Source organism: Pipra filicauda, unplaced genomic scaffold (assembly GCF_003945595.2).
Source record: "Pipra filicauda isolate LSUMZ 115617 unplaced genomic scaffold, ASM394559v2 scaffold83_size3615187_pilon, whole genome shotgun sequence".
Lineage (NCBI taxonomy): Eukaryota > Metazoa > Chordata > Aves > Passeriformes > Pipridae > Pipra > Pipra filicauda.
In genome coordinates, this window is record NW_024105020.1 from 3,521,786 (window position 1) to 3,546,908 (window position 25,123).

Below are 25,123 nucleotides of genomic sequence, written 5' to 3' on the forward strand. Positions count from 1 at the left end.
TTTTTTGTCCCCAAAGATTTCAACTTCTTTCCCAACAAACTGTATATGGAAGAATGCCTTTCCTGATATTTATGTATTTTCCTTCCAATTATCATCATAAGGAGGAAGCTCTGCTTTCCATCTGCTGTAACTGACATTAAAAAGAACATCTCCCTAAAACCAGCTCTTATGCTCTTCTAGCCCATCCTCTCCTTAAGAGGTAGTACTGTCCCTCCCTTTTTTCCAGTATTTACATATCCCTCAGCTGAACAGTAAAGGAAAAACTCCCATTACATCAGTGGACAAAACATAACTGGATACAACTCTACGTCTGATAGGAAGTGAAATTACAAAGAGTATTCTTAAATTAAAAACCTGGTAGAGAGTAGGTTTTAATCTTACAACAGTATATTTCTCAATTGTCTGTCTTCTCCTTTCTCAGTCATGTCAGTATTTGCACCAAACTGCAATAACGCTTTACTTCTAGAAGTTCAGAAGTCCACAAGAAGAGTACACAACTGAAAGGTTTTAATTCCAACTTCCATCTGAAAAACCCTACTATCAAAAGATGATCCAGGACAGTCCAGAGGACAAAGAAGTATTGAAACAGAAGCTGGTCACTCTCACTGTTAAGAGCTGTAACAATGCAGAGTCTGACAAGGGAGAATAAGAACTATATGACACTTTAAAACATCTAAGTCTGCAACCACTCTGAGTAGTAGTTCTGCTGAACATACAAATCTTCAGCATCACACTTAGAATTCAAACAATCTGGTAAAGGTATTTGAGATTCTCCTAGAGGAAATCAATATATATCCACTCACACAAAGTCCTTTTCAGTTAGTTAAGGCCCATGTAGGTTGCACTAGTCAGAACCAACAAACCTAAGTTCCATATTGCTGTAGGACTTACCCGGACAAGCGCATCGTCTATGATGTGATCACGTCTCACTTTAAGTCGCAAATATGGGTTGAGCTGCTGTCCTTGAACTAAGCTGTAGAGAACAGTTATGCGTCTTTCACTGTACATCCGGATTCTATTGTCATAATACAATCCCAGGTTCTTGGTAACAGCATTCAATATGAAGGGACAGGTCATAAATGAGAATTTATTTTCTGTTTCTACTTTGAAGAAAGTGTAGTCCTTGTCCATTTCTAGAACATCATTCAGTGGTTCATTAATAAATTCTTCAAAAGGGATAAGTGGTTTTCTGCAATCTATAGTTTTAACACCAAGTTCAGTTTCCAGTGGGTCCACTCGAGGACCTTTTTTATTTCTTCTTTCCTCACCCAACAGCTCTTGAAGAGTTAGTTCACTTGATTCAGGGATGGGCTCCTCATCTTCCTCTTCATTATGATCTGTATCCACATCCCCTCCTACTACATTTGCATAGTAAACCATTTTCAAGCACTTTGAAGCAGCAACAACGGCATCATCATCATTCACTAGGTTACGACTATTGAACTCGTTGCTTATGACTTTGTAGGTAATAAGCTGCTGAAATGTTTCCATCATTCTCCGAATTTGGTCTGCTCTGTACTTCGACCACAATCTGACCAGTTTTGCTTGAGCTGCAAGGGGTAGTTTGCTCATTGCTTTGCAAAACAACGGTAGAGCCATTTCCAGATATTCTGGGCTATGAAGATTGCCATTCTCCATAACGATAATAAACAAATTCAGATAGTTAGGATCCCGAGAGTACACATTATGGTAAGTCAAGTCACATTCCACATTAGGTGACAAGTACACAAGTGCATTTAAAAAGGCAGTTTCTATTTTTTCATTAGAAAGTAACCTATCATAGACCCGTCTGACTGCTTCAATATCTACAGACACTTCATCTGGGCCTAGTTTTTGGAGGTTATTATCTCCCTGTGTGTTATCACCTATTCTTGACGATGAAGACGATGATGCGCCAGAATCTTCTTCCATAGCTGCAGCCGAACAGGCAGCTTTTTCCTTTTCATCTTCATCTTTGTCTTCATCCTTTCCCTGAAGGGACTTGAGCTCCTCCTTGGTGTGCTGTTTGGCTTTTCGGAAACTCTGTACCAGTGCTTCAGCACTAGAAAACACTCTCCCAATCACCCGGATTAAAGGGGAATAATCCTCTTTTTCTCGACATAGTTCAAGAATTTCATATATCTTGTCTTCCGTTAGAAAAGTCACATCTATAAAAAGATAAAGTTATTAATTTTATTTAGATAAATATTAAAAAGATAAAATATTTCTTATTTGCTCTTCTGAAGAAATCTGTGTGTCATATCACAAACACTGGAAAAACAGTATCAGTGCTGGATAGTTTCAAAACAGATACTTTATAATTTTATTAGCATGAAGAATCACAATTTCATTCACTGATTTTGTAAATGTAAAATACTTTATTCATGGATGTCAATCAGAATGCGCACAATGCTGAAACTGTTTTTCAGCCAGTTAACTATATTTGGTAGTTAACAGTACTATATTGTCTAAACAAGAGCAATCAGTAAGAGGTTTAAACTGCAACAATACAGTCTTCTGGTAGATCTGCACAGGTAATGTATAAATCATTCAACTAAACAAACCAGATTTTATCAACCTCTTTCTTTCAAGTGTAGCAAGTCTATGGACTTCACACATTCTTTCTCCCTTAAAAACAGATCTTGAAGAAAAGATTCAATAATTTGTTTTGTTGTATGTTAATGGGAATATAAGATTTCTTATTTCTATTTTTAGTGCTTTCTGCAACTGTTTTATACTAAAATTGTGCCTGAAAATCCTCCCAAAACCCACAATGTATACTCAGCAATGTATGCTGCCTTCTAAATTGCACATACAGTGAGGCATGTAGGTTATTTCTTTGTACATTAGACCTCACTGAGATAAACAACTTGGGTATACTCATCAACACGCTATTCAGATGAACAAGCTGGTTTACAAACATCATCTGCTCCAAATACCTATCTGTTCTCCCTCTTCCCAAACTCCTGATACAAAATAAGTCATCTGGGAGGCCCATCTGTTATTTGAAATCTCTTTCTCTTTAGAAAACAAAAAGAGAAAACATTATTTCTAGCTTTCTATGTTATTCTTAAAACAGAACCCATAGATGCTTTCACATGAGGTGACGCTTTAGAGTAGGATTACCACACTCAGACCCTGAAAAGATATTCTAGTTTATGCAGATTCTTCTGAACTGACACAATTTAGACCTAAAACTGAATCTGTCTAATAGCATCTCTAGAGATCTAGAAAACACATATCTCAGAACTGTATTCATCAACCATGCTAGAATAACTAACTGCCTCTGCAGAAAGAAGGAAGTTCATCATTGTAATAGACATTTTTAATAAAGACACTATATGTTAAAGTATTTTGAAATGTGATTATCTACACTAATATTCGTTCCAAGCAGTCATTAAATTAAAAATTCAAACTAGATGATGCAAAGACAGACAATCTATTGACTTCCACAGAGCCCCACGCCACTCTTAAAGCACACATAACACAGGAAAGGTTAAGATTATGTCATGCTGCTTAGATTCATTTCCAACCAATCTGAAGACAGTGAAAAAGCTCAAAACTAAAATCTGTCCTGTTAAAAAAACAGCAGTAGTGACAACATTATGAAAAGCTTAGTGCGACACCTCCTATTTTTATCTGCTGCAGTGCACGCTCAAGAAGCAAAACTCATCTAAAAAAAAATTTAACTGCTGATACAGATGTTGTTCCATGACATGGCTCCTCAAAATGAGGACCACAGTCTCAAGTTCACTGACTCCGGACCACCGAGGTCATTCATAACATAAAAATTAGCAGCACAAGTTGGTAACTTAACAATATAACACATTTCAGATTTTCATACTTACAGCAAGGATTCTCAGTCATTCTTCTAAAGGTTTTAGTATTTCAGGAACTAACCATGTGCAAGTTCCAGTTAAAGTATTTAATATTACCATCAGCAGTTTCATAGCAGCTTTAAAAGTCATATCCTGTGACTAGTATGTAAAGGAGCTGCCATAAGTCTGCCTCATTTTTACTTTACAGCACTGAGAACAGCTGGAGGAAAACAAATGTAAGTGAAGCTTCCTTCTAACACAAGCCAATTTTGGCTTACTTATGTCTGAATCTCTGAGCTTTTACATGCCTTCTCCTCTCATCTCTTCTATTTCAAAGAAGCAATCCAGTGAAGTAAATGCAACTCCTCCCAGACCTCGTTCTCAGTAACACTCCATAACAAATCTGTACATGAAGTCAAGCTCTAGCAGTGATCCTTGATGTGAAAAAGACTACCTGTGATCTAAATATTGCCAACAACGCACTCCCTAATTAGGAAATTTATTAATTTTATTTTATCTCTTATGGAACCTTTTTAAAATTGTGTGCTCGCTGCCTAACCTTCTCTCTTTCCAATTTAATATTTTGGTGATCGAAATTGAAAATAGCTTCCCAGGTAATTACAGAGATCTTTAAATGGTGCCTCCTCTCTCTCTGACAACAATTGTAACCTATGCTTTTTATATATTTGTGATTTCTCTATTTCCTTCCTTTTAAACTGCCATCTAAGATATTACTGAGATGCTTACAATGGCTTCCACGTAGCTTCTTCCCCAAAGGTAAAAGTTCTAGGGCTTAGCACTCCAGAAAAGCAAAGTAAATAATTACTTCCGAAGGGTATTTCTTTCAATTTATTTAGAACTTTAAATCCTATGTCAAGCATAAAGGCAAGCTACACATCCTTTTCCTTGGCTTTCTTAAACACAACTGCAGTTTTCCCAATAAGTGTTGCAGCAGATGGACCTTAAAAAATTTCAGAGCATTAGATTCCTTAGACATCATCCAATTCCAAAAGTAACTAGGTCTCAGAGAGCATTACTGTTTTCTGTCTATACTGCCACAAAGAGAGGTCAATACTTGTGATGTTCCGATAGAGGAAGTCTGAGTCACTGCTGTAGCCAATAGACTGTCTCTGAAGGTAGGTTGAGAAGACTCTGAGGCATCTACCCTTAGGAGAGGGGATGGTTAGAGAGAATGAGGAAAATTCTGTATATGCACAGCTCCATTAAAAATACACACAATCTAGAGACAAATCACAAAACAGACCTTATGTGCCTTTCACCCACCTAATACTACACTGCCCCCCCTTTCCCCTCCCTACTGTTTGCCTCTCTGCTTATTTGGATCATAAATAATTTGGGGACAATTTTATCCTTGCATCAGATAAAGAACAAACTGATGCAGCTATTGACTGGAACATCTTAGGTCCCCTATAACACCGTACTATGCTTTATTGCTGACTCTATATGCCTCTTTAATTCTTTGCTGTAAACAATTTCACCTTCTTTAGCTAAAATGAATGAATCTGAACTTCTGTGTTTAAACCACTTATTGTCATAATCCTTAAAAAGATCTGCTCAAAGGTTAATGGCTTTAATTACATTTGGCCTGATTTCTGTTCGCATCACAAGTTTTTGGCAACAACTAGCATTATTCTATTAGTATGTACTTACTATTTGAGAGTTTGAAAAGCTACATAAAAGTTAGAAAAGATATACAGAACATCATTTCATTTTTGTACACTGGCTTAGAAATAACTTTGCTTAAACATTTTTTAGCTTAGTAAATGTATTGCCTATCATCCACTGTATCATTTTTTTCATCTGTTAAGTTTCTTAACATAGAATCTGGAATTAGTTAAAGCATAACTTTTATAACCCATTAATTGCAGAAGAGTTATGAAACTAGTGAAACTAAAACAGTCATACAACAGCACCTAAAAAAGCCTTTCCATACTTGCAAAATCACTATTGTCACAAGACAACAAATGCATGTTTGATTTTAACAGACAGGTGGTAAAGATCCACATTCAGAATCAGTATTCAGCATTAATCCAGCCATTTTTCAGAATCCATAGTAAAATACTTGATCGGCCAACATTGTATTTTACTTAAGAAGTCAGCAGAACCCCACCACAGTGAATTCTGTTGGCTTGTACTCTTGCATATGAAATGTGTTTTATTTTAGGAAAATTCTAAACATCTTACCTTTAAAGTCATCTCTTGGGCCTTGCATTTCCCTCTTGTTCATTTTTCTGTCAGTGCAGGAATTGTTATGGGCACCTTTGGAATTGTTTTCTAGGTAAGCTGAGCTCGTTCCTTTCTTGGAGGGATGAGGATCACAGAGTTTTGCATTAATCTTATAAAGCTCGAGGGCCTTAATGGCTGCTGCATTGTTATCCATACGGAGAAAAGTTGGACAGGAAGCACAAAATTCATTCGTGCAGGCTTCATTTCCACAGCCCTCGGTTAACTGGTGGTAGTAGCGCTCTATTAGATGCTTTGCAGCTGCTCGCTTCCTGTAGCAAACATTCAAACAGCAAGTACAAGGATTAGTAGAGCTTTCACATACAAAGCTCATTCAATAGCATCAGCAAGGCAGAGATTAGTCAGGCACTGAAACACAAGATTTCTGTCAGAGAGGACACATCAGGAGATTTTTTTGAAATGCAGGATTCTCATTTTGACAAATGTAAATATATTTAACACACAATTTAATTTATGGGTTCTATGTAAGAGCAAGATAAATCCTATTTATGCACAGCTTTCAGCTTTACATTGTTGTGCTATAGTGGAGACAATCTTCTACAGTTCTGAACAATCTCAACTGTCACTGAAAAAGAGCAATTTGGATGCAAAACAAGGCTGCAAGTGAAACAGAACTGGATCTCATACAGTTTTTGAATCTAATATATAGTACTGATGTACGGTTGCCACTGACAGAGGGAAGAGGCATGAAATACAAACAATTCAGACATTTATTTAGCATACTATCAATAGTACACTAATAAGATATAAAGCCTTTAAAAATCCAAGCCATTTTAGCAAGATTCTAGATGACTAAATTATCATATATTTAGTCTATTTAAATTCATATGAAAAATATTCCTTGATTAATTACACTGATGCCAAAACCACAATTACAGATGAGCTAAAGGCTAAATATATTTCTCCTCAGTTTAAATAAATTCTTTAAAAAAAAAAGCTATTTGCCAAATCCTTCCCTTTCTCCTGCCATTATAGGTGGCAAGCAAACATCTGAAAAATCACAGCTGTATTGCTATACAAGTCCATGTGCTCAGTACTATATATACACACAGAAGAAAATTTAACTGCCTTATTAATAAGGTCACAGACTTCTACAGAAATTTGCAAATAGTAAAGAAATTACTGGAAAGCTGCAGGTAATCAGGACAGAAGCAGCTGCATGCAGTACTAAGAGCACCATAATTGACTGCATTTTGGAAAGAAATCCCCAAACCTTGACTTCATTTAATGAAAACAAGTTATTAATGAAAATTATCAACCAGGAAACAATTCAAACATTTTGAATAGGTGCAACATGCAGGCCTTTTATGTAACTTTAGTGATACAGTACTATAAAGATTAGAACATCGGAAGCAAGATTTTCACCAGAAATTGTGATATTAACTTAAAGTTGCCTTTCCTGATGTTGATGCATGCACAGATTCTGCACAGAACAAGTACTTCAGAACTTAAGTGCTAGACCCACTGGTACTACTCAGCACTTGCTGCACCTAGCTGTTAATACTGGCTGGCTAAGTATCAGTTTCAATCCAGCTGCTTTAGACAGGAAAATGTTCTGACTGTGACTACTGAGGTGTGTATTACTCAGCAATAACACCTTTGCTCCTTTCTGTTCACTCTTCAAGATCTCATTATCCTAGAGAAGAAAATATGTCTTAGAAAGAAAACCATGACCTCGATGTCTACCTGACCTTCCAAATGTTCCAGTGCACTACAAGACAAAAAAAACAATTGAGGAGAAATGTTTCCCTGCCACCTCGAGATGGAGGTAAAGGACCATAAAAAAAAATTAGGCAGCATGAGCAATATCATCAAAGCCACTACTGTATAAACAGGGAATAGCTATATTCTAATCCAATGAAAGAGTTCTATTCTCTCAAATTTTTATATGTATACTTAGGAAAATCTGCCTCTCTCCATGTACCTCTAAAAGTAAGTGGTTTTTAATCTTGTCTTTCGTACTTCAGCCATTAGCATAGAGGCTTAAAAACACCAGTGCTTTAATACAACTTAGACCAGTACATAATTTCACAGACATCTGTTTGTGAATACCAAGATTTCATGCTTTGATCATTCCTGACCTTTGATCATTCCAGACCTTCAGATTTAGAGTATGAAATATTGTTGTTTGTTAGCAGGTAAGTCTATCACATGAAAAAGTTGAATTTTTACACCTGAGCTATGGCCACATCTCACCAATATGCACACCTTTTTAGCCCATATATCTAGTTTGAATAAAGTTATCTAAATGTATAAACACTGGTATATGAACACCACATTTTAACATATTAAACAACACTTCCCTTTAATCAGGTCATATCTGAGATGCCAGGAGATAAAGATAAGCTTAGATTTGGCTCTAACAGTCAACTTCTGAGGGACTCAATATGTTTTCGTTTCTAACATTTAGCTACCAATTACTTTTCAAACTTTGCCATGCCTACAATAATGCTGTTTGTACAAACACTTTCATTTTGACTCATGGTTGCAGACTCACTGGCTCAAGTTCTGTGAAACTTCATTAGAGACAGAAGCTCTGACTGAAGGTTAGATTTTTTATTTATTTATTTTTTAAATCAAATATGGAAGCAAACAATACGGTGTACAACAGTACCAGAATACAGCAGTATTAGAATTTCATAGAATGTCCTAAACTGGAAGGGACCCACAGGGATTATCAAAGTCCAATTCCTAGCATTGCACAGGACAACCCCAAGAATTACATCATGTGCCTGAGAGTGTTGTCCAAATGCTTCTTGAACTCTGTCAGGCTTGGTGGTGTGACCACTTCCCTGGAGCTTTTTCCAGTGCCCAACCATCGTCTTGGTAAACATCCCCTGACATGGCTTCATTTTGTTCCCTTGAGTTCTGTCACTGGCCCCCACAGAGAAGAGATCAGTGTCTGCCTTTCTGCTTCCCCTCACGAGGAAGCTGTAGACTGCAATGAGGTCTCCCCTCAGTCTCCTCTTCTCCAGGCTGAACAGACCAAGTGACCTCAGCCACTCCTCATACGGCTTCCCGTCAAGGACCTTCACCATCTTCATAGTCCTCCTTTGGATGCCCTCTAATAGCTTTGTACCTTTCTTATATTGCAGTGCCCAAAACTGCACTCAAACTGCACTCAGTATTCAAGGTGAGACCGCCCCAGTGCGGAGCAAAGCAGGACAATCCCCTCCCTCAACCGGATGTCGATGCTTTTCCTGATGCCCCCCCAAGGACACGGTTGGTCCTCCCCGCTGCCAGGGCACTGCTGACTCATATTCAACTTGCCGTCAACCAGGACCCCCAGGTCCCTTTCCATGGCACTGCTTTCCAGCATCTTATTGCCCAGTCTGTAGGTACATCCAGGGTTGCCCCATCCCAGGTGCAGAATCTGGCACTTGCCCTTGTTAAACTTCATGTGGTTGGTGATTGCCCAGCCCTCTAACTTGTTGAGGTCTCTCTGCAGGGCCTCCCTGCCTCTGAGGGAGCCAACAGCTCCTCCCAGTTTAGTATCACTGGTAAACTTAGTATCCCTTTGAGTCCTGTGTCCGAGCCATTTATGAAGATGTTGAAGAGCAGAGGGCCCAAGATGGAGCCCTGGGGAATCCCACTAGTGACAGATCACCAGTCTGATGTCACCCCATTCACTATTACCCTCTGTGCTTGACCTGTGAGCCAATTGCTCATCCACCACATGATGTGTTTATCCTGTTGTGTGATGGACAGTTTGTCCAGAAGGATCCTGTGAGAGACAGTATCGAAAGCTTTACTGAAATCCAAAAAGATTACATCAGTTGGCTTCCCTTGATCAGCTAGGTGGGTTGCCTTGTCATCAAAAAAGAAAATTAAGTCTGACGAGCATGACTTTCCCCTTATGAAGCTGTGCTGGCTGTGACTGATGACTGCTTTGTCTTTCAGGTGTTTTCAGTAACTCCCTGAATCATCTTCTCAATAATTTTATGAGGCATAGAAGTGAGACTGACAAGCCTGTGGTTTCCAGGGTCATCCTTCCTACCCTTCCTGAATACTGGGCCAGTATTTTGCCAGCATTTGGAAGTTTGCCAGCTTCCAATTTAAATTTACTGGGACCTCTCCAGATTCCCAAGATCACTCAAAAATCATTGAGAAAGGCCTTGTGATCACATCAGCCACCTCTTCAAGTGTTCCCAGATAGATCCCATAAGCCCTATAAACCTATAGCGATCCAGCTGGACACCCCCACCTCTCCCTGGGTAACTATCGCACAGACTTTGGACATGAGCTCAGACAAATTATTTAAGAATACAAAAAATGGTGGAGACAAAGGGAGGATACAAACCTAAGAAGGTAGAATAAATTTACCAAGCCTTCCATAAGAGCTACCCTTACTGAGGTCCATTGTTGGAAGTACTTACACAGAAAATGCAGTTCCAATAAGTCAATGTGTGATTTTACAGAACAGTAAGATATTCCACATCACATTCCCACTGGGGTACTTCAGGAATTATTATCGCTGCTCATTGACAACAGCCCACATTTCCTATTCCCACATTATTCAGCAAAAACCCCCATATCATACCTTCTGTATTCTCCAGAAGTGAAAAACTGATCACTTTCTATATTCCCTTGCTCATTTAGCATGCGGAAAACTTAAATTCTTGACCTGAGGGATTAAAACTGGTTGATCAAGTGAGGTAACATAAAACCACTCTCTATTCTTAGCTCATGCTACACCCGTGAAGACCACAGCTCCCTTTAAGTTCCCATAAGGGGATCTAACTCTTCCCTTATAAACTCAAGGACTAGTTCACTGTACATTAGCACACAGTTACTACTGTAGCTAAAGCTGCAGTGACTAACCTGCATATACGTTTTGGAATACTCATATTGTTCTTGCACATCCAAGTATGAAACTGCACTGGTGCAGATGCAGTTGTGAACATTTCACAGATATATCACAGGCATCTCCTTATGCCTTAAGGGTAACTCCCCACACAGTGGGCCTGGTATAACCTCTTCAAGCAATACACACTGCTTCAGTGAGGAGAAGAGGCACCTAAAATAGACATCAACTTCCTTCCCCAATGTCCAATAATTTTGTAAGCACATTACTCCATTTAGCATGAAATTAGTATTCACTGACTTACTTTTGCAGTACTTAAAGAAAAAAGAATGCCTTTAGGCTTTTCATTTGTTTTTTTTTAACTAGTAAAAAGCCAGATAAAAAGTACTTCACATTTGTAATTTAAATGCTGCCAAAACTGTGGAGTATTACTAGAAACATACACCACTGATCCTCTGTGTTTGTAGATTCTTTGGCAAAGGTGAACTGGGCTGAATTTGGGTAGTAATTTTTGAATGTCTAAAATCTATAGGAAATAAGATATTGAGTGTACTTGCTCAAAAGTTCCTATGAAACAGAATCTAATTTGCATTTCTCAAATATTTTAAACTAAATACAGAGCAATACTATGTAAAGGAAGTTTAAAATATCTGCATAATTGCATCACATTTTGCTTTCAAGTTTACCTAAATTTCAGAAATACGCATGAATGTTTCATACTTGTCTGGAAATACCAGCACGAAATTACATACTTCTGAATGGTTTCTGCTTGGGACACAACAACTTTTATATTAGTTTTACACAGAAGTCTCACACTGGGTGGGAGTGTTGATCTACTGGAGGGCAGGAAGGCTCTGTGGAGAGATCTGGACAGGCTGGATCAACTAGGCCTAGGCCAAGGCCTATGGTATGAGGTTCAATAAGGTGAAGTGTCAGGTCCTGCACTTCAGTCACAATGACCTCACGCAGTGCTTCAGGCTGTGGGCAGGGTGGCTGGAAAGTGGCCCAGTGGAAAAGGAACCTGGGGGTGCTGGTCAACGGCAGCTGAACATGAAACAGCAGTGTGCCTAGGTGGCCAAGAAGGCCAATGGCATCCTGGCCTGTACCACAGTATGTATCAATAGTGTGGCCAGCAGGACCAGGCAGTGATCACCCCCCTGTACTCTGCACTAGCGAGGCTGCACCTCAAGCGCTCTGTCCAGTTCTGGGCCCCTCACTACAAGAAAGACATTGAGGTGCTGGAGAATGTCCAGAGAAGGGTAACAGAACTGGTAAACGGTCTAGAGAGTAAGTCATGCAAGGAGTGGCTGAGAGATCTGGGGTTGTTTAGCCCAGAGGAGCTCTGAAAAGGAGGCTCAGGCGTGACCTTATCACTCTCTACGACCACCTGAAAGCAGGCTGTAGCCAGGTGGGGGTTGGCCTCTTCTCCCAGGACAAGAGGACAAGCTGCACTAGGGGAGGTTCAGGTTGGATATCAGGAAAAATTTCTTTGCTGAAAGAGTTGTCAAGCTTTGGAACAGGCTGCTCACAGAGGTGGTGGAGTCACCATCCCTGGAAGTGTTCAAGAAACAACTGGACATGGCACTTGGTGCTATGGTCTAGTTGATAAGGCAGTGATTTGTCAAGGGTTGGATTTGATGATCTTGAAGTTCTTTTCCAGCCTTGATGATTCTATAATTGCTCCAAAACAGCTGATTTTAGTAAGTGGAAATTTACAACAGCCTGTTTTACAATGGCAATTAGGAATTTGGAAGTGTCAAAATGTTCATAAGCTATTTCTTAACAGGAAAAAAAACCACAACAAACGACAAAACTATTAATATCCATGAAAACTAGAAGAAAATCTATGTTTGCCATTTGGATAGGAAAAATAAAACAGGGAACGCTTTTTTTAGTACTTATAGCAAAATAACTTTCAGTATATGCATTAACAGACAGAGGCAGAAAGAGACATGCATCTGCAACAGTTCTACTACCCTTTGGAAACTAGATGACCAGTGGATCAAAAACTGTTAAAAAAAGTGTGGATTGTGGATGGATATCTGTGAAGTTAAATACTGCTTTCTGAGAATTTCAGTTTCAAACCTTGCATGTTGGTTTCCTGCTTCTGTTTAGTTAGAGTAAGAGCAGCAGTGCTAGAGAAGACAAGCTTCCAGTAATAGCACTGCCCAAAGAGACCCTTTTGAAGTGCCCTGCACACCAAACTGCCAAACACTGCACCCAGAGTTGGAACCAAGCCTGCTGTTCCAGCAGTTTTGTAACACCTTTTCCCCACCTCAGCCACTGACACCACAGCAAATGTGCACGCGCGTGGAACTCACATTTGCCAAACCTCGTTCTTTCCAGTGTAGTGGACCCCAATAGCTGGGGTGCAGACCGTGAACCCCCTTGGACCATACTGGCTTCACCCAAGGGACCTCCCTCCCCACCATATATTCTAGATCCACTGTGCCTCCAGGAACACATTATGTGCTGACAAAGTCAGGCATGGCACTTCCTCAGGAAGGGTGAACCTGAGAACAGATCTCTCCTGGCTATATGGAGTAATGCAGGAAGACTGACAGAGAGAGGGAATGAAGAAAACAGTCAGCATCTATCTCGCAAACTTGTCTCTCAGAAAAATTACCTTGCTACAGCCCTATTAGAAAAGCAGAGAGGAGTTTCAAAATTGCAAGGCATCCCATCCTCAAAAGCAGAGAGAGGAGAGATGAATGCACAAAAAGCCATATCAACACACCCAAAACTTTGTCTTGATATGTGACTACATACAATGGAGAGTGAAAACACATGAACAAGAAGTTACTGGTAAACAATTAAATTATGTAATTTAGTGCTAAAGAGGTTTTAAGAAAATTATACTAATCAAAGCTGAAAATCAATGGAGAAGTGTGACAGAAGCAGATAGAAGATACTGACCTTAAAAATTCAAAGACTTGAATGAATGTTAAGGTAAAAAGACTCCTAACTCTGAGCTAGCACCACAATGTTCACCACATGTAGAGCCAGAATTTGAAAAGCTTGGGATAAGCAAGACTTACCCATGGAAGATTTTGCTGCGTAAGAATCCAAGAGTATTTCTTTTTCAATTAATATTCATTCACACATGTGAAACATATGTGATTATGCTCTTGGTATAAAGCTTTGCAATGCAAACCACAGAAATAAATAAAGCAATTATATCAGCCAACCAGAGCAAAAACAACTTAACCATTCATTGTGGAAATAACAAAACACTTGCCTAAGTCCCTGCATTTACTAATGACTTACAGGCATGTAAATAACATATTTTAGCTACACATTCAGCCTGCCATTCCACCTTATGTAGCAAGAACAACTATGCAGCAGGATTGCAAAAATTCTCAGTAATAGGTGCTGTACACATCAAATTGTGATACACTTTTAAACGATTTAGTTTCACAAGTATACTGTATAGGTACTACTCAAATATGTGAATTCCTGCGGCTTCACTGGCTTACATCCATTACAGACAAATACCTGAAATCTATAAAGTCAGGACAACTCTGATTATTGTTCTGCACAAAATAAAGTACTCAGCTATCACGTAGAAAAGCTTACTACTGTAGATTATTTTTTCAGGTTCAGTTTTAAGGAGGATAAACAACATACACAAAAGAATTGTCAAAATTCTAGAAGGAAAAAAAGACTTTTACTGCCTTTTCCTTCTGATTTATCATAAGTCCTTACAGAGTCTTTGTTTCACACCACTCCAGATGACTGCTCCTGATACATCTTTCCTTCCAATGTGTAAAAAACAGTAGTCCAACTGACAATATCCAGAGTGGACTACAGCCAGTCTGCAGCCTGATTTCCCCCGTTTGGCTAGGCCAGGGAAACAAAAGAACACAACTCAACTTGCTGCAGGAACAATAAAAGACAATGCAGCACAGGCCACTACTGGAGCAGAAATAAGAGACTACGGCAGGGCTTTAGCCCTGCAACCTCTAACACGTGTCCACGTAGTGACAGCCAGTCATCTCTCAGGTCTGGATCCCTATTAACCTGTACTCCTAAGGAAGCAGCCAGACAGCACTTTTGCAACAGATGGCATGAGAGAGGGAAAAGAAATTTGTCATCCCAGGAGAAATGCTACTCCTAGTGCAAGAAAAGGCATCACTGCAGTGAATTGCTAAACACACATCAGAAAAGCGTTCTTGCTTCCTTCTCATCACTTTTAAAATTAGGTATGCAGTCCAATGTGTGTGTGGGCTCAACCTCAGTTTTGCTCCTCCCCAAGTTGGGCAGCTACAGTAGAGAAGTCCTTGAGCCATTCACACTATGTCCCTAGCCTACAAAACATCCAGAAACTGGCATCCAGCCCACGGTGCGTAAAATACTAGACCACTTGGGGGGCAGGCGTGGAGGAGACAATTTAAGGTCAGAGAGGAAGTTTGTGGCAGAAGAAAAATGAACCCAGATCCTTTGAAGCTTTAGACAGTACACTAACCATTGCGCTTACACTCCCTCTATTATTTTGGAACTTTGCTGTAAGCCAGAAAAGCAGAGTTTGTGGTTTCCCTATTTGAGTTCTATGACAGGACTGTTTGAATAGCTAGGAAAGAATCTTTGTTCGCTAACTCACAGAAGAATAAAGTGTCAAATAACCTTTTTTTTTAAAAAAAATGGTCCCCTCATTCCTGCAACCCTTTTGAATTTTAAATACAAATGAACATTTCAGCCCATCACAATCTGCTTCTAGTTGATCTTGGCTTCTATGCTAAAGGCAGAGAAAAACAAGACTCAGAACTGTCAGCAAGATGCTATGCAAGATTCACTGTTTAGTGAAAGAGAGCCAATTTGTTGTTTCTGGAATTAACTAGTATATGAATTCACCAAATTAAGTCAGACTTTTTTTTTTCTTAGTTCAACAATTCATGCCACAACAGATATCAGCAGGTGTTGTGCCTTAGTACTGAAGTGTCTTCAAACCCATGCAAGATGTTAGTGAACAGCAGGTAGAAATTACACCCTTACTGTCAAGTCTGAATGCAGGCCCTCAGATTTCTGACACTGTATTATGCTACCATCTACTGGTTCACGTTAAGTTAAACCTCTAAACTTTCCCTTCAACTCATTCACCCTCCAAAAAAAATCATCAGTTTATACAGAGGCTTGAAATTATTTTTCCATAGCAAAATATTAACTTGAAACTTTCTAAGGTAATTCTACAGTTCTACTCAGCTTTTGTCTTCTTTTTATGAAGCAGATGCAAGAGTAGCTGTTACATAAGTTCAAAAGATTTTTAAACAAGATACACCAAACTCATCCACTCATTTACTTACATTCGGCTAGTTTCAATGTTCTCAGAGTGAGGTTCTCCTGGTGATCTGCAAAACCAGATAGAAAACCTTAACCTTTTGTTCTTTTAAGTCATTACAATATGAAAAGTTATGAAAGGTGGAAAGTAATGGTAGTGTACTATTGCCACTAACAGCATCTACTTTTTGACACTTACAGATTTAATTTATTCTTCCAAACTCTAGAATACAGCTTGTAACATAAAACCTGACAGTATAATTAAGCCAGATTTCTTTAAGGAGGACAGCGCTTTTCCCCCACTGCTTATGCAACAGCAGCCATTAGAGCAGAGATCTGCTGGCAGTACTTCTGTATTCAGGCTGCATAGGGCACCAGTTCTGGGCTAGTTCTTCATAATCACTTCTGTAACCAAAATGTATACTCAAAGTTTATCAGTGATCAACTGCAACAAACAGATTCTCTACACAGTTGGACTCTAAAAAGTAGCAGCTCAGAAGCAGGTTCCAACAGAATCTCATAACAAATTTCATATCTCTCTCCACCTGAATTTGTAGACGTAATCTCAGATAGTTTTTTGTTTCTTCATTCCAGCCAAGAGATCAGACAGTAATATTCAGAATTAGGTGTTATTGTCTGGCATTTTTGAATACACAAGCAGTACCTGTGTTTAGCTTGGCAACCCCTTTGACTTAATTTACGGAATAATTTAAGGGGTATAGCTTCATACTAACTTAAGTAGGCTACATTATATCTATTTAGCTCCTCCTTACTCCCACCTTCTTCCTTAAGGAAGCACTGATTTAAAAAGTTAACTTTTTTAGGCAATATTTTTTTCTTCCCTTTGGGACTTCCCCTTAGTCAGTGAGTTTGTAACTAGACAAGCCAGAAGACAAGGCAGTATAAATGCAGCAGTTTTGATTTTCATTGCCTTACAATGCCTTGAAATCACACCCTAAAGGACCTTATCAAATCTTTACTTGGATATGGATTTTGGTACACTTGACCAGAACTGCCACCCTGGAAATATTCTGAGGAGTGGAAACAGAGCACAGCCACTACAGGAAAACTCTGCAGCTTACATGAACAAAAGTCCCTTTCATGACAGCTCTCAAAACAGAAGTGAGTTAAAATAGAACTCACTTTGTAGGTTTCACCAGAGTCTGCTGCAGGACTTCAGTTAGGACAGCCAAGCAGGCTTTCCCATAGCTTTTTCAGGAAAAAAACCCCTTGTTTATAGAAATGGAATTTCTAATATTTACTACATGACTATCTATAATATTCTAAATGCTATTGGAAATCTCCATCTGTAGCCTGATACATTCTTTTTTTCCCATGTTTAACTGTGCTATATTACTGGATGGTCTCTAAAGCTTGGATTGTTCTCCGAATTCTCTACTAAAATTTTAGTTCCTTTATTAAAATTCTGTACCTTAACAACTTTCTGCGTTTTACCAAACAGACCCAGTGCCTAGAAAGCATTTCTGGCAGACAACTTATAATTCCTAGGCTAGCTGGATACTATGCAGTGACAGATGATGCAGAACACAGTACATTATTTGTTTCTATTTCATTAACTTTTAAAATTTACCTGACATAAGGACAAAATTCTGAACTTCCTATTCAGCTACCTTTATACTCATGCTTAAAATATAAATGTTCTCTAACTGGAAAATAACATAAAAACCACCCAATCTCAAAATTTGGCCTCTATTTATTCCCTCCAATTATGTTTCCCTTACTCCTTAAGTTCAGGACAAGATAGTTGCTGACAAAAATAATGCTCAGCAGCAAAACAAATAAAAAATTAATTTCCCTTCAACTCCAGTGACCAAAACAAGCCACTCAATACTTAACAAAAACAATCTCAATTTTTCTTTTCCAATTATTCACCAAAGCATTTAAGCCATACAATCTGAGAAGCACGTTTATATCCATACTGGCTAGCTCCTATTTACTTCCACGACTTCAGAAAATGATAGCAAAAAGTCTGGACGTTTGAGGTGTTGCTATCTTTACTTCAGTATTGGGAAACACAACACATTGAAGCTTTGGGAAAGAGTAGTGTTTCCAGTTGCTACGAAAATATGAGTGAAGTAGTGGCATTAAAAGAAAAACATCAAGAGTACTAATCACTTTGAGCCTTTAAAATAAACAGCAGCATGAAGAATTAGAGAAAAAGAGCAGTTTGGTATCCAAACTTTGCAAGTAAAAAAGGTAGCCTGGTGATTTGCAGTACAGATATGTAAAAACAGCTATGAGTATATCCAAAATCCTTTCCTATCCTCATAATTTGTGAGTATTTTATCTGGGCTGTAAAGAGACAGTACTGTTCAGTACATGTTACTGTGAAAAAAAAAAGTTTATTCTATAAGAGAAACAATTAAAAACCCAACAAAACCCCCAAAACAAAAAACATGAAAACATTTCAGCAAAGTTCAGAAAAACTTCAATGTAGCTGAGTCGAAAAAGGTTTGGTCCTCTAAGATAAGTGGTTCTACAGAAAACAGGGATCAAATTCCTTCAGCTTATTGTTTTCTAAAACATGAGCAGACCTACCATAATTATGATTTGCAGAACTATTAATGCAAATATTATCTCGATTTTAAAAGGTTTCAAATGGCAATGTAAGCACCAAATAAAATGAGCTTTCAGTACTCATTAAATGAAATGGAAGATCAATCTAATTACAAAAGTTGTACCTGTTTGCTAAGAAGCTATTTATTCTGCAATACCCAATTGTTTACAAACAAGATACCTTGTTATTTTCTCTGAGCAGGCAATAGTACTGAAAAACAACTATATAGTACAGCAAGATGTCCTTTCATTATATTTAAAATCTGAAACAAGAGTTCTGTTCAGAGAAAATCTCAGAGCAAATGCTCTTAAAAATTTCAGCTTTGAATTAGATTGTAGATACTGATCACAAGACATTGACTAATCTGAATACTGCAGTATGAGCTAGCAAATTAAAATGGTGGCTCATTTCCAACAACATAGGGAGCAACTTCCCCATTCTGCAAGCCAATCCTTTTACCTTCAGTGTACCACTTCAGGAGAGGAAAGTAATGGTATGCATGCTTACGCATTTTTAACATCATCAAGCCTCCTGGACAAATACTTTAAAAAAAGAAAAATGAACAAACTGCTTAGATAAGTATGCTAAACAATTTATACAGAAATTCAGTATGACAGTAAAAACTACCAGAGAGTTTTAAGTGATAGTATTGTTCCTAAGAAGGTTTTCGTGGAGCACTACAGCTCCAAAGGCAAACGATGTGAGCTTTGAAATCACTGTTAGCAAGAGTGTAAGTCAACTTTGCCAGCCGACTTATCTTAAACAAACAATGTAACTTACTACTATTTATAAAATTAACTTTAAGTCATACAAATTAAATACTTTAAAATAAACATGATAAGTAAGAAAGTCCTGAGAAACAACCTGCTATGCTTTATACTTACCTTTTACAAGCTGTGGCCATTCGGTGACATCAGGGTGATCACAATTTTGAGTCACTGATCAAAACCGAGTTGTCACACCAGTCCTGTATCACGCTGGGCTAAGCATAAGCTTAACAACTCTAAATAAGTAAAAATAATGTAGTTAAAAAGCCCTTAAAAATTATTTTCAGCCAGTCCTCTAAATAAAAAAACCAACATAGAACAGAAGAAAAATATTGATACTAAGCATTGTTTTATCACCAAGATTAAGACCAACTTACAATCATTTTTTGCAAGGCATTCTATGACTTCTAGAGTAACTTAGTACAGTGCTATCAACTAGTGACTTGAAAATTCAGTAACTTACTTTTAGTCTTTCTAAAAAACCAAAATCCAAACCCATCTTTGGGACCAGTGGAAAGTACCCAACATTAATACAACAAGCGTTCAAAGATCTGGAAGCATGTGTGTAAATATGAACTATAATTTCTAACTAGAATAAAATTTCATTATGTGTTTCCCTGATACAACTCAATTAACATTGTTTCTTAGCAAGGCTTTGTTCCCAGGGGAGCAAAAAGTAACCTGCACTTTGTTGTGTGCCTCTCCCCAAAAACGAAGTAAGCTACAGCTACGTAAAACTTTCAGAAGAGCAACCTTTGCTATCTGTGACAAATCTTTAGTTTCTTTGGTCCATTTATATCATGTGTCCTCTCTCCTCTCCCTTAAATTTTCAAAAATGTATTTTACCTGTCAATTGTTTCCCGTGATCTGGCTCCACTGGTATAAATTGAAGGGTTGGTCCTTTACTTTGTCACGCAGGTGGCAGCCAATGATCACTCAGCAATACTCGTGCCCAGAGCGCCCTGGGACCACCCCAGCTGATTACTTCCATGGCTGAAAAGGAACCAGTTAGTCTCTTACCTACTGCTATTATCTACTCTAAAGTTAACTGATAAAATATTTCCAAACACAATACTCAACACTCAATTCATCCCATTCTCTCTCCCACCCAAGCTCCTAAGTGCACTGGACAAAGCCTGTAAAGCAAAAAGGCCTTTGATGGAGAGTCAGATGACAAACAGCATTATTCACTTTCTGCTAATATAAAGTTTTGATAAAAATTGGAGTTATTAGTGTATTTAGTAAATAAAAAGTTATCTTACTTCCTCTAAACAGCAGTAGCTATGAAGACAGACCTCTGCACCCTGAGAAGTTCATTCCTGTGGTAACCCAGATGAAGCCCCACATTTGCCAGTTGCCATGCAGCAAGCGCCTCATACAGAACACCAAGGTGCACAAAGCTATTGAGGGCACACCAGCAGCTTTTTGCAACACCCGCAGTCAAAGCAATCTGGTGCAAATACTAAGAGAGCACATCAGGCAGCTTTAAATGTCTCAGTAAAAAACATTTGTTTCTTTACTGCACCTTCTTTTGTGCTTCAGTCCAACCTATTACAAGTCTTTCAGCGAGATCTTAGATTTGATTCTCAATGTTACTTTGTATCTGTCAACTTGTCAGAGATATGAAATCACCGACCAGTAAGCAAGGGTTATGATTTTCTAAAGTTTGTCAGGAAAGCTGCCAAGTTTTGTCATTCTACAGTTTGCTATTCTGATACAAACTCCAAACACAATGAAATTTGTGTTGGTTTCAGAATGATGCTTATTGGTTTTACCATGAACACTCCTTGAGATAGAAAAAGTACCAGTTAATGATTTTAACATCAGTAATATTTGAGTGTTGTCACCTTAACACAAGTGCAGTTGACATAAGGAAAGTGAAAACCAAGCTGGCTAGCAAAAATCTCCAAAACAAAACAGAGGTTCTTTAGTACCTATGTTTTACAGGTGTAAATTGTCAAAGTTTAACTGGTTCAATGCCAGGAATGCAGTACAATGATTAAAAGTCAGTTGAAAAGGTTCCTCATTTGTCAACATTAAAGGACAACTTTTCAAATTAATGTTTGCTGAACAGAAAAGCAAAAATTAAGATGGTGATGCAAAACTAATAAGGTGTAAAACACTGCTTAGGCATTCTGATTGTTTAAGACCTGAAAATGTCCACTTTCAGGCAAGTCTTAGCCCTAAAGAAACAGATGCCTATTCTAACACTGATTCTAGCACTTTGCCCAAGTAACTTTCAGTGTGCTGGTCAGAGGACAGACGTATAATCTCTAAAGCCTTGTTGGTTGGAAAACCTGCATTCTGTCTGACTGCTGGAAGTATCAGCTCCTTTCTGGAGAGGGTGTGATCAATTGCTCCCTACCTAGACTTGGTCCTGTATCACCCAGACTACGCGCAAAGGTTCCTTACAGCAGTCATCCACTCAAATGGAAGCCTGTTAGAACAGCAGGCTGACAGCAACCTTAGTAAAACAAGGTCTTCCTGAGACTGTTTCATATGGGAGAAGTCATGAACATGACTGACAACAGTGAAGGAGCAAATAAAGTGCTGGATTCAAACACCACCGGATTTTGGAACGTTAAAAACATACATTAAGGTGGCAGCTCTACAAGCATAGCCAAGAAAAGTTTGTGCCAAGGCCTGACACAGATCCAACTCTGTTCGTCAGATTTACCACACCACCGAACATAGGATCTACAGCAGTTCCATGAAGAGAGGCAGTATCTGAACTGTCACAAATCTCACTGAGCCGAAGTTAACTCATCTAAGTTTTGTTGTGAAATTTGTATCTACAAACTGAATTTATCATGGGTCAGAGCTTTGAATACGGTAGTTTCAGCATTTCTGATTTGTTGCATGATATCTTAAAACTAGACTTACTGTACTGGGATCTAAAAATCTCAAGCTACTTACTTTTCAACAATCTAGATGCAAAAAATCTAAATTAATAATTTTTCCCATCTATCTCCTGCTCATCCTACCTTCCCCACCTATTCTTGCTGTCATTCCTGTGGGACAGAACACGATTGGCAAGGATTCCCTAGAACAGATGAAAGAACTAATTTTTCTAAACCTTCTTCATTCATGCATCAGGAGAGTAGTGTCTGCTGGCAAAGAAACCAGCATGTTGAAACATGGGGTGGGTGGTGAAGGAGTCTTACCATCAAAGATCACTTATTTTGAATCTAGTTTGAACAAAGGACATTTTGACTACCTGACACAAACAAGGCAGAAAAAAATCAACTGGTAAGAGAGTAAAAGGACACTACTTGATCAGGAAAGGGAAACCACACTGAGGAATACACTAACATCTTGGATAAGGGTATTATGAAGAATAGAAAACTGACCTAAACCAACTGCTTTTTTTGTCACAGGAATTCCCTTACAAAAAAACCCTGTTTCTAACTTAACTTTTAGAAGGTAGGAACGGCAGCCCCAGAGCAGATATTTATTCTTTGTACTCAAATGAATTTCACTGGTCTTTGCTGTTCTGATCATCATGGCTTACGGTTTAAGCTTTCACAGACACACAGAGCAGCTGAAGGTATGAAACGAAGTCTGTGCCTGTGGAGTATGTCCAAGAAACCCAAGACGGCCGCTAGGCTCTTTGGGACTGGGCAGGCCATATCTGCCTAGTGAATAGTTATGAGGGGTAGAATCAACTAGGACTACAACAACCCCTACTGCAATTAGGAAGACAATACACAAGTTCCACGTCTTCAAACTACATGTCTGAAGAACCTTGTGTGTTTTGGGCTAGCCCTCATCAAGAGGGAACAGGATAAATAATGTTTATACAGTGATTTGGAACACCACCTATTTCTCCAAGGTAGCATAGGTGAATATTTTCTGAAAAGAATGTTCCTGTCAGCTCAAGAAGAGGGAGGAAATAAATAATAAATGAGTGAAAGAACAAGATGTCAGAAAGCAAGTTAAGATGCATCAGAAGGGGCTAAAAGCAACTTAGTTGCATAGCTAGATGAGATCTTCTCTTTGCACATTTCATTTACTGTTGAAAAGTCTGCCATCACAAATATGAGCCAAGAAGAGGTCCCCAGCTGCAACATACAGAACCTAAAGCCACACCATGAAGAGTTTAAGTACTTATTTGTCAGCAATGAAAAATAAAGACAAATAACTTCCAGGTACAAATCACTAAATTAAAAGTTGTTACTTATATGGATTTCCTAAACCTACTACTTTCCCTGGGTTATTTGATGTTTATTTTCTGTGAGAGCACAGCAATCTGGCAGCTGACACACAGTATCTGATGTCTACGAAGATCCCTTAGAGAAGGAACACTTTTGTATACTATAACTTCTTACTGACCTTATTAAAAGATGGGTGCCTTGGGAGGTAGCACATGTAAGAATTTAGGTTTCCTTTACAGAAGTAGCTATCCAAGTAATCTTTGATCCAATTATTTTTTATTATTCTCTTTTTGATCTATGTTGAATATGGGGGTGATTCACATCTGTACAAAGAAGTGCCATGATCTACCTTACCATCCAGCATCAGAATCTGAGTTGCTTAATTAATCATCTCAAGAAGATACCACTAAAGATAGCTTTTGTATGTTTTCTGAAGAATCCCTCTGAATCCTCTGAGAATGAATTTTATATGTTCCCAGAATGACTTTGAACACCACAACGAAACAGTCATCTCTGTACAGTAAGGAACTGACAACTGATAGGAAAGTTGGCCTTTTATAATTTGAGATTGATTCAAGTGTCTTGAAGAATATTTACCAAATCCCTACGTTCAATCTTAATTGTCATCTGCAGAGAAAAACCAAATAAATAATGTAATAGGCACATTTAAGCCTTAATTTCTTGATAAGGTTGGAAATATCATTTACTTTGGCTGCCTGCATGCTGCTTCCAACACACAAAACATAAAAAGTCATAAGATTCCAGAAGTTGTCTTCATGCATCTAATTAGAAGGTCAAATTATTAATGATCCTACGGTAAAATAAACCAGCACTAATACAATCTGATCATATAAATCCTAATGGAGCCACAAAAAAACCCAACCAAACAGTAATAAGGCATCTATATGTTGGTTTTTTTTCCACTGCCCAGTAAACGAAACAATTCAACTAATAACAACAAATGCAAAATCACATTCGTTAGAAGACCAAAAGAATTGGGTTCTATCCTAGAAAATGCCAACCTGAAGTGACTAAGGCAGTCACAACCAATGAGCAAAACGTACACACGCTCCGAGTATCACAAGAATGACAGATATGACTCATGAAGGATTCATGGAAAAGTGTCTATTCATCTGTACAAAGTATTTCAGACACCTTCAAAACTTAAACTCAGTTCTCCAATTATTCAATATTCTTCAGAAGTGTAGTAGAAAAGAGCTACAAAGACAACATGAAGATAGAGGAAAATGCGTTGTGATTAGACAATGAAAAGAATTCAAAGTTAATCAAGCTAATAATTATGGACACTGGAAGAAACTAAAGTCTTCTCATAGCACAGAAAGAACAAAAATATCTTCCAACTAAAAGAAAGCACACAAACACCCCATGACTAGAAACTGAAGAATGCAGGATAATGAGGACAAGTAATACTTGAAGAAATTATTTGGGGTGGGGATCTGAATTTGCTACTGTCTTCAAATTAA

At 38.3% G+C, this 25,123-nt stretch overlaps 1 protein-coding gene across 3 annotated transcripts in view; it reads right to left on the reverse strand.

The window, feature by feature from the left end:
• Positions 1-25,123, reverse strand: part of UBE3A (ubiquitin protein ligase E3A) — a 56,507-nt gene that overhangs the window by 18,896 nt on the left and 12,488 nt on the right. For 2 of the 3 annotated variants that reach the window (XM_027718137.2, XM_027718139.2), the window contains 5 exons: positions 20,332-20,478; positions 19,603-19,721; positions 16,167-16,211; positions 6,003-6,313; positions 892-2,147 (listed from right to left, as the gene is read on the reverse strand). In XM_027718137.2, the coding sequence (XP_027573938.1) occupies positions 892-2,147; positions 6,003-6,313; positions 16,167-16,211; positions 19,603-19,622 (1,632 nt within the window). In that variant the 5' untranslated portion in view covers positions 19,623-19,721; positions 20,332-20,478. The remainder of the gene's footprint in view (positions 1-891; positions 2,148-6,002; positions 6,314-16,166; positions 16,212-19,602; positions 19,722-20,331; positions 20,479-25,123) is intronic. The other variant, XM_027718138.2, reaches the window with a different exon arrangement.